Genomic DNA, 12,795 nt, shown 5'->3' on the forward strand with positions numbered 1-12,795 from the left:
ATGTCTTACGTCTCCCCATTCTCACTCCAGCCCGCTCAGTCAAAGTGAAGATCAAGCTTGGCCGGAAGGAGAAGGCGCAGGATCGGTTAAAGGGGGGGCGGCGGCGGCCAAGCCGGGGGTCCCGGGCCAAGCCAGTCGTGAGTGACGATGACAGTGAGGAGGAGCCAGAGGAGGTGAGGATCAGGAGGGGGCCCCTTGGGGCTGGTGCTTGGGTACCACTGTGGTCGGTCTAGGCACTCAGTCCCTGTGTCCCAGGCCCCCAGTAGCAGCACCCCCACATTGCAGACAGGAAACAGCACAGAGATTCACTTCGTCACACAGCCCATACTTGGTAGAAACAGTGCTCCTCACACCAGCGGGAGGCTGCCCAGGACCCACGGGTTTCCGTACCGAGCAGGATGGAGCCAGGCCTCTGGTGTAGGGGGAGGCCACTGGGATTCCAGATGGTGCTAGGCTGTTCCCTCTCCTTGTGCAGCCTGACACACGTGCCCAGCCCGTGCTTGCCTCTGCTAGTGCCAGGAGGTTTTCAGCACAACCCCCACAATCCTCAGAGACGAATGCAGGAGCGGTAAGGCTGGTGTGTGCTGCTGGGATGTGCTGGCTGCCCTGCCATGGCCACAGGCCTGTGGGCGTTTGGGGGTGGAGCGAGTGAGAGCAGATTGGCTGCTGGGTGCAGATATGGAGGCTGTGGAGCGGAGCACCTGGGCCAGACACTGCCCGGTCCTTCACCAGCTCTCCCCTACTGTGGCACCTCGGCTGCTCCTTTGCCTTCCTAGCCCTCAGTTTCCGCTTCGGCAAAGCAGGGAGGTCAGGGCCTGTCCCCTCCACAGCTCCGTCGGCCCCATTTGGCCCTTGCTGTGTGTGACTTACAAACAGTGTTTGGGCTGGGGTGGGGCAGGGAAGGACTGCAGATGTCCACCATCAGCTCTGCTGTGCGTCCCTCCGTGACATTGATTGTATACAGCAAAACCCGGGAGCCGGACGCCACAGGACTGCTTTGCTTTTCCTGACCTGGAACGTTTTTTGCCCTTGACAGTACAAGCTTACCACTTTTTTATCACTCTCTGTTGAAAATACTTGTATTTTCCTTCTTTGATAGGTTTCTGCTTGACACTCGTTCTGGCTTGCACAGCATTGACTATATAGGGAGTCTTCAAAAAAAGTGGATGGAAAAATCCCATGATGTCTCCATTCCATTTTCTATAAACTTTTTTGTTCCATTTTCCACAAGCTCTTTGAAGTCCCTCATAGTTGCAGTGAGTGGGTCAATTTCTGGCCATAGCTGTTTGAATTTTTATGAATCCAGTCCTTGTGTGGTGCTGCCCAAGCACTGGACTGCTAGCCACAAGGTTGGCGGCTCAAAATCTAAAGGTAGCAGAGACTTCCCCTTGTCTGTGAGGATGTTAAAGGAGTCTTGAGTGCAGGGCAGAGGGGCCCAGGTGTCAGGAGAGAAGAGTCAGGGCTGTGAGCTGCCCCACTTGTGCCCAATCAGAATCCAGGGCATGTTTTGTGGTCCTCGACAAGCTCCGTGCTGCTTCTGAGGGAGAGCAAAGATCTGTTGTCAGGAGTGGCCAACATGGTTTTGAGGCCAGGCCAGGTTCCTGGCTGAGTCAGAAAGAACATCAGAAGAGACAGACAGCAGCGGGACGGAGCAGAGAGGGCCACGGTGGCCTGACTGATCCTAGAGAGAGCCAAGCAGGCACAGAAGCCAGTCCTTGTGGAGAAAGGAAGCTGGGGCTTGGCTGTGGTAGCAGGGCCTGAGTGAGGCCTTGCCACTCAACTCACACCTGGGAATAAGGTTGGGGATTTTGCCTGAATCAGGTGGTTCATTTAACACACATATTTAAAGCCTAGCTGGGGCCCAATCAGAGTACCCTGGGGGAGGGAGGCAGGCCTCGTGATGGGTGGCCCACTAACTGCTGTCTCTCTTGTCCCCTCTCCAGGACCGCTCAGGAAGTGGCAGTGAAGAAGACTGAGTGACGACATTCCACAGTCTCGACCACGAGCCCCTCGTCCAGAGCCGAGATGGGGGGTTAGCCCTTAGCAGTAACGGGTAGTGACAGATGTAGTTTCAGACATGGGATAAACTGTATAAAGAACAATCTTCCATATTTATACAGCAGAGAAGATGTAGGACTGTTTGTGTCTGACCCTGTCCTGGCATCAGTAGCGTTTGTAACAGCATTAACTTTTAAAAGAGAAAAAAAAAAACAAAAAAACAAACAGATTGTGAGTTGGAGAGCACACGCTACTTGTTTCTCCTCTCCTTGGCCGGCAGTGGTGTCGCGGCCGCAGGTGGAGTCGCTGTAGTGTAAGCGTGGATGCATGTGTGTAGCCGTCCACTCCTCGTACTGTATTTTATTGGACAGGTCAGGCTCGCCTGGGCCCGGCGGGCTGTGTCAGTGTCACTGGATGTCAAACAATAATAAATTAAACCGACGACAAACAGTGTGCCTCTGCTGGACTCTCTCCTGGTGCCCCGAGTTCCCGGTGGGGGGGTCTGCCTGCCATGGGAGGGCTGTGTGGGCCACCCTGTGCTGCTGGGACCTTGTGCTCCGTTTCCCAGAGGACGAGAGAGGCCCAGGCTCTCGTGGGTGGTGTTGCAGTCCTTCCTCTGTGCTCAGCAGGGCCTGTACCACAGCAAGCAGGCAGCACAGCTCCATCCCCCTTGTCCCCACCCTAACCAGGCAGGCACCACGGAGTTAGCGCCAAGAGTCAGGAAACCCTGGGTGTTGTGGGGAGCCCAGGTGGTCAGGGAGGGCTTCCTAGTCCAGAACTTGCTTTGGGGTTTTGTTTTGTCTCCACACTGAGTTACTTAATTTAAGTCCAACACCTGGACCACCTCATACGCTGATTCTCTGAGCTGTTTTTTTTTACGCCCATAATTTAATGGATACTTTTTGTAGCAGCTCTGAATTCTGACTGCCCTCGGGATATTTTTGTTCATGTATGTAGTAGTTGCCTGGCCAAACTGAACAAGGTCAGTCTCTGCAGCTGCTATTATCTCTGCTTAGCTTTTTGTTTGCTTTTTAATTCTTGTTTTTATTTTTAAACCTGGCTCTCTGTGCGCCAGCCTTGTTTAGTGGTAAGCTAGTGACTGGCCAGGGCTTGTGGTCCAGCTCCTTTTGTCAGTGAAACCTCCCCCACGGGGGCTTCCAGCGGGTGTTTGCACACAGCCTCCCACTAAGCGAGGATGCAGGCTCTCCCAAGTACACATGCAGCCTTGAGCCTGCGTGCCACTGGACAGGCTGCTGGGGACCTGAGGAACCAACAACGGCTGTCGCTTTCTCTGGATCTCTTAGTACGTTTGCATCTAGTTTGCCAGTCTGTTACCCAACCAGGATCACCTCAGGCTAACTGCCACAGTGACCTTCCTACTCACTCCACACAGACTCCACACAGTAAGCCCAAACCAAGCCAACCCCTCCCCACTGGAGCTGGCCCTACAGAGCCCTGACCATGATGGGAGCAGCCTCAGGCAGAAAACCCCACAATCTCCACTCTTATTACTTGATATCCATATTTTTTTCTTGAATAATCACGTCTTCATTTGCTGAATGCCTTTGCTAAATCTCCAGAAATCGTTGTCCTTGACAGCTCTCTGCCCAGTTTTTTTTATTGCTTTTAGGAGAGGACAGGCCAAGATCCTCTCTCTTATCATTTGGGAAGAACACATTTTTTTATTTTCATAGCTTTTAATATGTATTAATGTTTGCAGAAAGCCAATACATGAACCCCATGAGTGGTACCCAGGAGGAAAGAATTCTAAAAAGTACATGTGGAGCTGGAATATGGTAACAGTTGTGTGCACAAGAACACTGGATAGCAAAATCCTGGTGAGGCGCTGTGGGCTAATGCTAAATCGTTTGAACTGCAAGGTCGCTGGTTCAAGCTTACCAGCTGCTCCTTGAAAACCCTATACAGGGTCACTATGGGTCAGAATCGACTCAACGGCACGTAACAACAAACTAGATACGTGTTCATTGCTCTCGTGGCGTGAGAGACCCCACTAAGTTACATTTCCAAGGTCACCCCTGGCTCCATCCAGTCAATTCAATTCATATCCCAACAGGGAGGCGAAAGAAGGAGAAGCCCACCTCCCCAGCAGCCCTTGAGAAGCACTCCCTGGAAACTGACACCTCACTGTCTTACGTCCCTTTAGGCCTAAACCTGGTTGAAAAACCACATCCCACTGTCTGGGAAGCTGGGAATTTAGCCTTAATTTTTGTGTGTCCGGCTAATCAGTTTGTGGTTGTGAAAGGAACAGTGCCAAGCATTGGGGGCTGGTGAGGCCTGAAGAAAACACGGGTAATGGGGGTTTAAACTCATCACCTTGTCTTGGTTGTTCCCACCTGTCGGAGAGAACCCAAGTGCAGGGAAATGAACCCTTTGCCTGAGACCACACAACCAATTGTGTAATCAGTGGCTTCTCAAGCCACATGGTTGTGGGTTCAAATCCTGGTCCTGGTACTTCTGGGCTATCTGGTGTCTGCACCTCCCAGAGTACACCAGGAAATGAGATGATGCCAAGAAGTGCTCATGGAGGTCTTTAGTTCCTTCAGATCTTTCCGTTTTGTCTGTTGTGACAATTATAAGGATCATTTTTAAGGTGAAATGAAGGCTCAACTGAGGAGCTTGTCTGGCTGAGTGTCATGGGAACAGAGGGCCACGTGAAACATGGTAGGAGCATGAGAGGTCAGGGCTACAGCTCCTCGTTACCTTGGCCTGACATCCTGAAATCAGCACAGTCCTCGGGTGGACACTGGCCATGAACCGGGCCATCCCGCTGAAGCCCAGCTCCGGTGAGGAGGGTTGCTGGCTTAGTCTCCAGGAACTGTTCCAACACCAGCCCTCTCCACTGCCCTTTGCCCTGCTGGCCTGTGCCTTTCTCCCAAAAGCCCTGAGGGTGAGGGTTTCATTCCCATTTTACAGCGGGCAAAAAGGGGCTCAGGGAAGTAGAGTCACTTTCCCAGGTTTCCACGTTGGAATCCAACAGGGGGGACATGACCTGGGGAGGGGACCTGCACTGAAGCCCTGTGAAAAGACCCTGGGAAAGGATCTGTGTTGAGCAGTGAGGGGCAGGTGTGTGTCCTTGGAGAAGCAGGATCTTAAAGCTGGGATGTCAGGTGGCCAGGGCTGTGAAGGGAACAGCTCAGGGCATGATGGGAGCCCATGGAGTCCCCTGGCAGCCTGGCCTGGAGGTTCATGTTCAGGAAGACTATGTATGGACTACCATGTGGCAGGGGGCCACAACATTCTTTCCCCTTCCACATGCTGTTACTCCATTGGGATGTGGAGCTGAATTCTCCCTTGAGTTAAGACGTGCTGGTCACCAGCAGACAGCAGTGGAGGTGACAGGCCAGGTCACCACAGGCATCCCCATTGCCCCCAGGAAGCCCAAGCAAGACCATGCTGAGAGACCACAAAGCCCCCAAGAGGAGAGACAACTGGCCAAAGCCCAGCTGTTCCAGCCCTGGGCATCATCTAACTACAATCATGAGACACCCAAGCCGCAACTGTCCAGCTGAACCCATCTCGATTTCTGACTCATGTTTAGGTGCCATCTAGTCAGTTCCGACTCAGAGCGACCCTCTGCACAACAATGAAACACTGCCTGGTCCTGTGCCCTCCTCACAATTGTCACTGACCCTCCACTTTACCAAACATTAATGTCCTTCTCCAGGGACTGCTCCTTCCTGATATTTAGTGCCATCAAGTCAGTTCCAACTCATAGCAACCCTGTATAGGGTTTCCGAGGAGCTGCTGGTGGGTTTGAACTGCAGACCTTGTGGTTCTCAGTCCTGTGCTCCCCATAATATGTCCAAAATACAAGAGGCGAAGGGTCTTCCTTTTCACTTCTAAGGAGCATTCCGGTCGTACTGCTTTTAAGACAAGATTTGTCTGTTCTTCTGGCAGGCCATGGTACTTTTAATATTTGCCAACACCATAATTCAAATGCTTCAGGTCTACGTTCTTCCTTATTCATTGTCCAACTTTCACATGCATATATTGCTAAGTGCCATCAGGTCAGTTCCAATTCATAGGGACCCTGTAGAGGGTTTCTGGGGAGTGGCTGGTGGGTTTGAATGGCCAACCATAAAGTTCAAACCAACCTTATGTTCTAGTGCTTGCCTTATAGCACCAAACCAGAACTCCACGTGCATATAAGCTATGAAAAATATCAGGTCCTTCTTGGTGCTAAGTGCCGTGGAGTCGGTTCCGACTCATAGTGACTCCACACAGGGTTTCCAAGGCTGTAAATCTTTATAGAAGCAGAAAGCCTCATCTTTCTCCCACGGAGCAGCTGGTAGTTTCGAACTGCTGACCTTAAGGTTTGCAGTCTGATTCGTAACCCCTTAGAGGAAAGTAAATTTGATGCAGGAAACAAGTGTAAATTGCTACAATTTGATGAATTTGACCTTTATTTATGGACGTTGTTGTGTGCTATCGAGTCAGTCCCAACCCATAGCAACCATATCTAGGGTTTCTGAGGAGCAGCTTATGAGCTTGAACCACCGACCTTGCAATTCAAACCAATTTTGCAGTCAAGCACATTAACCCACAGTGCCACGCCACTACTTACAGATGTGTTGTTGTTGTCAGGTGCCATCGAGTGGGAACCGACTCATAGCGACCCTGTGCACAGCAGAATGAAACAATGTGCAATCCTGGGCCAACCTCACTATGGTTGCCATAATTGAGTCCATCAATGCTGTCACCTGGCCAATCCATCTCGTTGGGGGTCATCCTTTTTTTCTCTGACCCTCCATCTTACCAAGCATGATATCCTTCCCTCCTGACAATATGTCCAAAGTCTGAGAGACGAAGTTTGGCCATCTTGGCCTCTGAGGAGCACTCTGGCTGCATTTCTTCCATCTTACAGATGTTGTTGTTGTTATTGTTGTGTGCCATGGAGTCGGTTCCAACTCAGCGACCCTACACTGGGTTTCCAAGGCTGTAAATCTTTACGGGAGCAGAAAGTCTCATCTTTCTACCACGGAGCAGCTGGTAGTTTCGAACTGCTGACCTTGTGGCTCACAGCCTGATTCGTAACCACTACGCTACCAGAGCTCCTTTAATAAAAACTTTTAAAATATATATATAAAAAAAGGAAGAGGACTGAAAGCATTTGCTGATGAAGATCAAAGAACACAGCCTTCATTATGGATTATAACCCAAGGTAAAGAAACAAAAAACCTCACAACTGGATCATTAAACAACAAAATCATAAACCAGAAAGAAGTTTGAAGTTGTCATTTTACTTCAGCTCATAATCAATGCTTGTGGAAGTAGCAGTCAGACAAATCAAATGATGCAGTGAATGAGCAAATCTGCGGCACAAGACCTCTTGAAAGAGTTAAAGTGCAAAGATGTCTCTTTGAAGACTAAGGTGCAACTGATTGAAGCCATGATATTTTCGATGGACTTATATGAATATGAAATAAGGAATAAGGACAACTGGAGAAGAATTGATGAATCTGAATTATGGTGTTTGTGAAGAATATTGAAAGTACCATGGACTGCTAGAAAAGAAAGTAAATCTATTTTTTTAAGAAGTACAGCCAGATTGCTGCTTAGAAGCAAGAATGGACATGTTATCAGTAGGGACCAGTCCTTGGAAAAGGATAACATGCTTGGTAAAGCAGAGGGACAGTGAACATGAGGAAGACCCCAAATAGATGGGCTGGCACAATGACTGCAGCCCCTCAATTGTGAGGTTGGTACAGGACCACGCAGTGTTAGTCTTGTGTTTGCAAAGGGGTGTTGGGAGTTGGAGTCACCTAACAACAAAGCCGATAACCTAAAGATATGGGTAAATGTACACTCAGACAAGAGAAACACTAGCAAAGTGACCATCTGACCAAACTCTTGTATCATCTTTGGTACATGTGTGCTCAAATTTCAGCATTTCTGTTCTCCATTAAAAGAGCTCTGGTAGCATAGTGGTTACGAATTGGGCTGTGAACCGCAAGGTCAGCAGTTCGAAACTACCAGCTGTTCCCCAAGAGAAAGATGAGACTTTCTGCTCCCATAAAAGATGTACAGCCTCGGAAACCCTGTATAGGGGCGCTATGGGTCGGAACCGACTCCACGGCACACCCCACCCCCACCAATGCTTATCCTACAGTGCTACACTACTGGAGGCACTAAAGAATAAGCACTGGACTTCAATCCACAAGGTTGGCAGTTCAAACTCAGCAGTGGTTTCTGGGAAACCATATGCAGGGTCACTAGGAATAGAATCCGACTCTGCAGTACTTAACAACATTAAATATATGAGCCACTGGTTTTTTGTTTGTTTGTTTTCTTCACAATACTGGTTGACCTGCTTTTTAAAGTACTAATTTCAAGGATGAACAACTTAAAATAAAATATTGTTTCTTGGGAAAAAAATAACAACTCATGATTGGCCATCTAAGATGCAACTATTGATTTCTCCCTGATAGGCAGAAAGAAGAGTGATGGAAACTGAAGACGCTTGGAATCAATTAGTCCAATAGACCATGTGAACGTCAGTCTCCATGATCCTGAGACCAGAAGAACTAGATGGTGCCCAGCTACCCGCTACCAACTGCCCTGAAAGGGATCACATTAGAAGGCCCTGGATAGAGTGGGAGAAAATATGGAACAAAACTCAAAATCATAAAATAGGGCTAAATTTACTGGTCAGAAAGAGAGGGAAGGAACCCGAGACTGTGACCCTTCACGTCTGGAACTGAAGTCACTCTTGTGGTTCAATTTTCAGCCAATGAGGGAGGAAACACCACTAGTAAGGTATGCTCACCATGGAATGGTCAACCATTGAAGGTCAAAGGTAGTATTCATCCAAGGACCAAGTTCAGAAGGGTTATGAAGAGGGAAAGGAACTAAAGATTAACAAGGAAAAAGTGGGATAGGTGATCTTACATGGAGAGGATTGCAGTCACTGAAATGAAATGAAATTTATAATTTGTTACATGTAAAACTCATGGCCTGCTCTGTAAATCTTCACTCAGTTCACAATAAAAAGTAAAACTAAGCAAAACAAAGTGGGAATAGAGGCAAATACTGTTAACCTGGAGGGGATTAATCATTGCAGTGTAACAAAAGAATGATTGGTTGAATAAAAACCAATGTTCTATGTAAACGATCGCTCAATTCACAATAAAAATTTATAAAAATAAATAATAATAATACTATGTCTTGAGCTAGGCGCACCTTAGTCCTTAAACTGACATCTTTGCTTTTGAACACTTTAGAAATGTTTGGTAGCAGATTTGTCTAACGCAATAAATACATCAGTTGATTTCATGACTGCTGCTTCCGCCAACCCTAATGCTACAGTCTTCACATAATCCAGCTTCTCAAGTTATTTACTCAGCATACAGACGGAATAGGTATGGTGAAAGGATACAACCCTGGCGCACATCTTTCCTGATTTTAAAACATTCCATAGCCCCTTGTTTTGTTCAAACAACTGCCTCTTGGTTTGTGTTCAGGTCCCTCATGAGCACAATGAAGTGTTCTTCATAATATTATCCATAATTTGTTATGATGTTCTTCATAATATTATCCATAATTTATTATGATGTTCTTCATAACATTATCCATAGTTTGTTATGATTCACAAAGTCAAAGGCCTTTACATAGTTACTAAAGCCAAATAAACATCTTCCTGGAGCTCTCCGCTTTCAGCCGGTGACATCAGCAATGACAAGTCTTGTTCCAGCTTGAATTCCTGGCAGCTCCCTGTTAATGCACTGCTGCATGAAAACTGTAAAGATGTGGCATAACCACAGTGTCTGCTCTCTCATCCGACTTCACAAGCAAGACGAAAAATCATGATTAGCATCAGCAGCCCAAGACAGATTGTTGTGAGACTGAGGTCAGACACCTCCACCTCCAACCTTTTCCTTAGCTTGCTTCCCTGTATGTTCAACCATGGCCTAACGAGCTTTCTGTCTTAATTCTATCTGTGTTATTAAAAATTACTTTATGATGTTTCAGTAACTGTTATCGTATAACAAACTACCCCACAACCTAGTGGTTTAAAACATCAAGTTATTTTTACTCTCCTGGTTTCTGCAGTGTAAGGAATTAATTTTATATGGCCTTTTCTCACCCTGCTCTTGCTAGTCTCAAAAATGATTGGGTGAGACTATGCAAATATGGTGTTTGAGATCCACCAATGAGACTGGACTGTTTGCTAACAATGCAAATAACTGCATGGAACTCTGCAGCGGTGATGATGGTGTTAAGTGCCTGCAAGTCAGTTCATAGAGACCCTGTATAGGGATTCAGTTGACCTTGAAGTTAACAGTCCACTGATTATCCTACAGCACCAAACCAGGAACCCTTTGAAGATTGCTCATTAGGCCATGGTTAAGCACATAGGGAAGCAAGCTAAGGAAATGTCTCTCTAGCGAGATACCACTTTGGGCAAACACTGTGATCTTGGATATTTGCTGTGGACCACGTCACTGCCATGCTTAGGAACACAACCCAAACATATTACATCCTGCACAGCTGTGCCTCCTGAGGGGAGGAGGCTGTTGGGAGCTTCTCCAAGTTGAGGAGGTCCATTTTAAGAACGACTTCCTGATTCCTTACCAATATTTAATAGAATTGAATTTTTGAACAAAATGTTACTCATGGACACAAAAGGACAGCCAGGCAACAAATTGCTTTCTTCCAGAGAATTAATATTCGTGTGGTGTCCAAAGGCCAACTCAAGGTTCCCCCACACCTGACTCTGCTTCTGTGGTCCCCACCTCACAGGTAGCCCCCAGTCACCCCAGCCCCCACCATGCCATCATGTCCCTGCTCCGCCCAGTCCCCTTCCTAAGTAGCTGAAGTCTGCCTGCCTGTTACTCCATCCTCATCCCCAGCCAGATCCAGGGCTGCCTTGTCGTCAACTCCCCGAGTCTCTCTGCTTTCTCCCTCATCTCCAGTCTATTTTTACAGATCATCCTAGCATTGCTCTGATTCCTGATGACCCCACGTGTGTCAGAATAAACTTATGCTCCATTGATTTTTCTGGAAAATAGGTGGACTTGAAAGATCAACCTTTCAGTTAGCAGCAAAGCAGCGTCTATGTTAACTATTGGCACTCCCAGGGGAGACTTCTAAAGCCACAATTGGACACTGCACATTTCTAGGCCTGTGAACATGGGGGTTCCTCTCCCCAGAAGGCCTCACCTGGTGGGACTCTCCTTCATCAGACCTCATTTCAAACATCAGTTTTCTTTTCCCTTCTCACCCTTCTGTGATATCCCTTCTCACCCTTCTGTGATATCAAAGCCTCTGTCCATGGCAACAGCGCAGGCTGGTTGATGAGGAAACTACAGGAGGAAAGTGGCAAAGATTAAGTGCTGGAAGCTGCAAGACCGGTGCTAGCTTGTTTGCTGAATCAATAAAGCCTTGGAGAAACGGAAAGAGAATGCCCTCCTGTTTATTTGCAGAGGCTCCACAGAGGAAAAGGTGAGAAGAAATACAAGAGGACTTCAAAGGTTCATGGATCAGTGGAATTAGACGGTAATGGACATTTCCCATCAACTTTCTGAAATCCTCTTATATAAGTGTATAGGGAGGAAAAAAAGGTTCACTCAAATTTAAAAATATCTACATGGAGTCCTGGTGTGGTGCTGTAGGATAAAGCATTAGGCTGCAAGGTTGGTTTGAACCACAGGGTCAGCGGTTCAAACTCACCAAGCCGCTCCTCAGAAACCCTATACAGGGTCACTATGAGTCAGAATTGACTTAACAGCACTTAGTAACAACAAATACAAATTAAAACGAGCGACTTCATTATTGCTCCACCCCCCCACCCCACCCCCCACTGCTGCTACTACATCAATCCCGACTAGAGGACAGGGGACAGGATAGAAACTATGCCACTGAGTTTCCAAAGCTGTACATATTTTTGTTTTTCTAAGTTTTTATTGTGAGTTGGGTGACAGTTTACATGGGAGAACATTGGTTTTACACCATCATTTCGTTGCAATGATTACAATCTCTTCCATGCATCATCATTCAACAGTATTTGCTTCTATTCCCTCTGTGTTTTTTTGGGGGGAGGGTGGGGGTGGGATATACACAAAAACACTCAGGAATATACAATAATTTAAACAACCCAAGTTGCCAATAAACTTCTAATCAGAGCCCAACCTGAATTCCTCTGACTTATCCCCTTCCCAGGGCAGGGAGGGAAAAAAGTTACATCTTGACAAGGAAAATGGTGGGTGGTGAAAGCCTTCCTCTGAAAGCAGCCTTCGGGAGCTTGAGAGGCAGACTCTCCTTGAGTGAATGTGTTCAGTCTCAAATGATTCCGAGAATACAGTCAAAACAGTTCTTGTTTTTATGACTAATCTTCTGCCATCAGGAGCTATGTTGTTGTTGTTGTTAAGTGCCGTGGAGTTGGTTCCAACCCATAGCAACCCTGGATAGGGTTTCTGAGGAGCAGCTGGTGAGCTTGAACTGCTAACCTTGCAGTTCAAACGGCTTTGCAGTCCGGCGCATTAACCCACAGCGCCACACCAGGACTCCATCAGGAGCTATCGTCATCAACAAATGACTCAGAGTGTTGATGTTCATTTTCTGATTTGCCCAGAATTCATTTTTCTTCTCAATCCTGCCTCTAAACTGCTTCCTCATGGTTCAGACCATAACAGTATAAGAATAAATTTATAAGGAAGCAAGATACTGTAGTACACTTCAGAGCTCCATGTTCATAATTGATTTCTGTTGGGGATTCTGCATGTCTGAGAATTCCCTGCTCTCTTGCTCATATGAGGTACAAAGCAGTACATCTTTATG

At 47.2% G+C, this 12,795-nt stretch overlaps 1 protein-coding gene across 1 annotated transcript in view; it reads left to right on the plus strand.

The window, feature by feature from the left end:
* The window catches only part of SMARCA4 (SWI/SNF related, matrix associated, actin dependent regulator of chromatin, subfamily a, member 4), a 127,739-nt gene extending 125,291 nt beyond the window's left edge, over window positions 1-2,448 (plus strand). Inside the window, exons 34-35 of the mRNA XM_006875121.1 lie at window positions 31-173; window positions 1,944-2,448. Of these exons, the coding sequence (XP_006875183.1) occupies window positions 31-173; window positions 1,944-1,976 (176 nt within the window). The 3' untranslated portion in view covers window positions 1,977-2,448. The remainder of the gene's footprint in view (window positions 1-30; window positions 174-1,943) is intronic.
* The last annotated feature ends 10,347 nt before the right edge of the window (window positions 2,449-12,795 follow it).

Source organism: Chrysochloris asiatica, unplaced genomic scaffold (assembly GCF_000296735.1).
Source record: "Chrysochloris asiatica unplaced genomic scaffold, ChrAsi1.0 scaffold00312, whole genome shotgun sequence".
NCBI lineage: Eukaryota > Metazoa > Chordata > Mammalia > Afrosoricida > Chrysochloridae > Chrysochloris > Chrysochloris asiatica.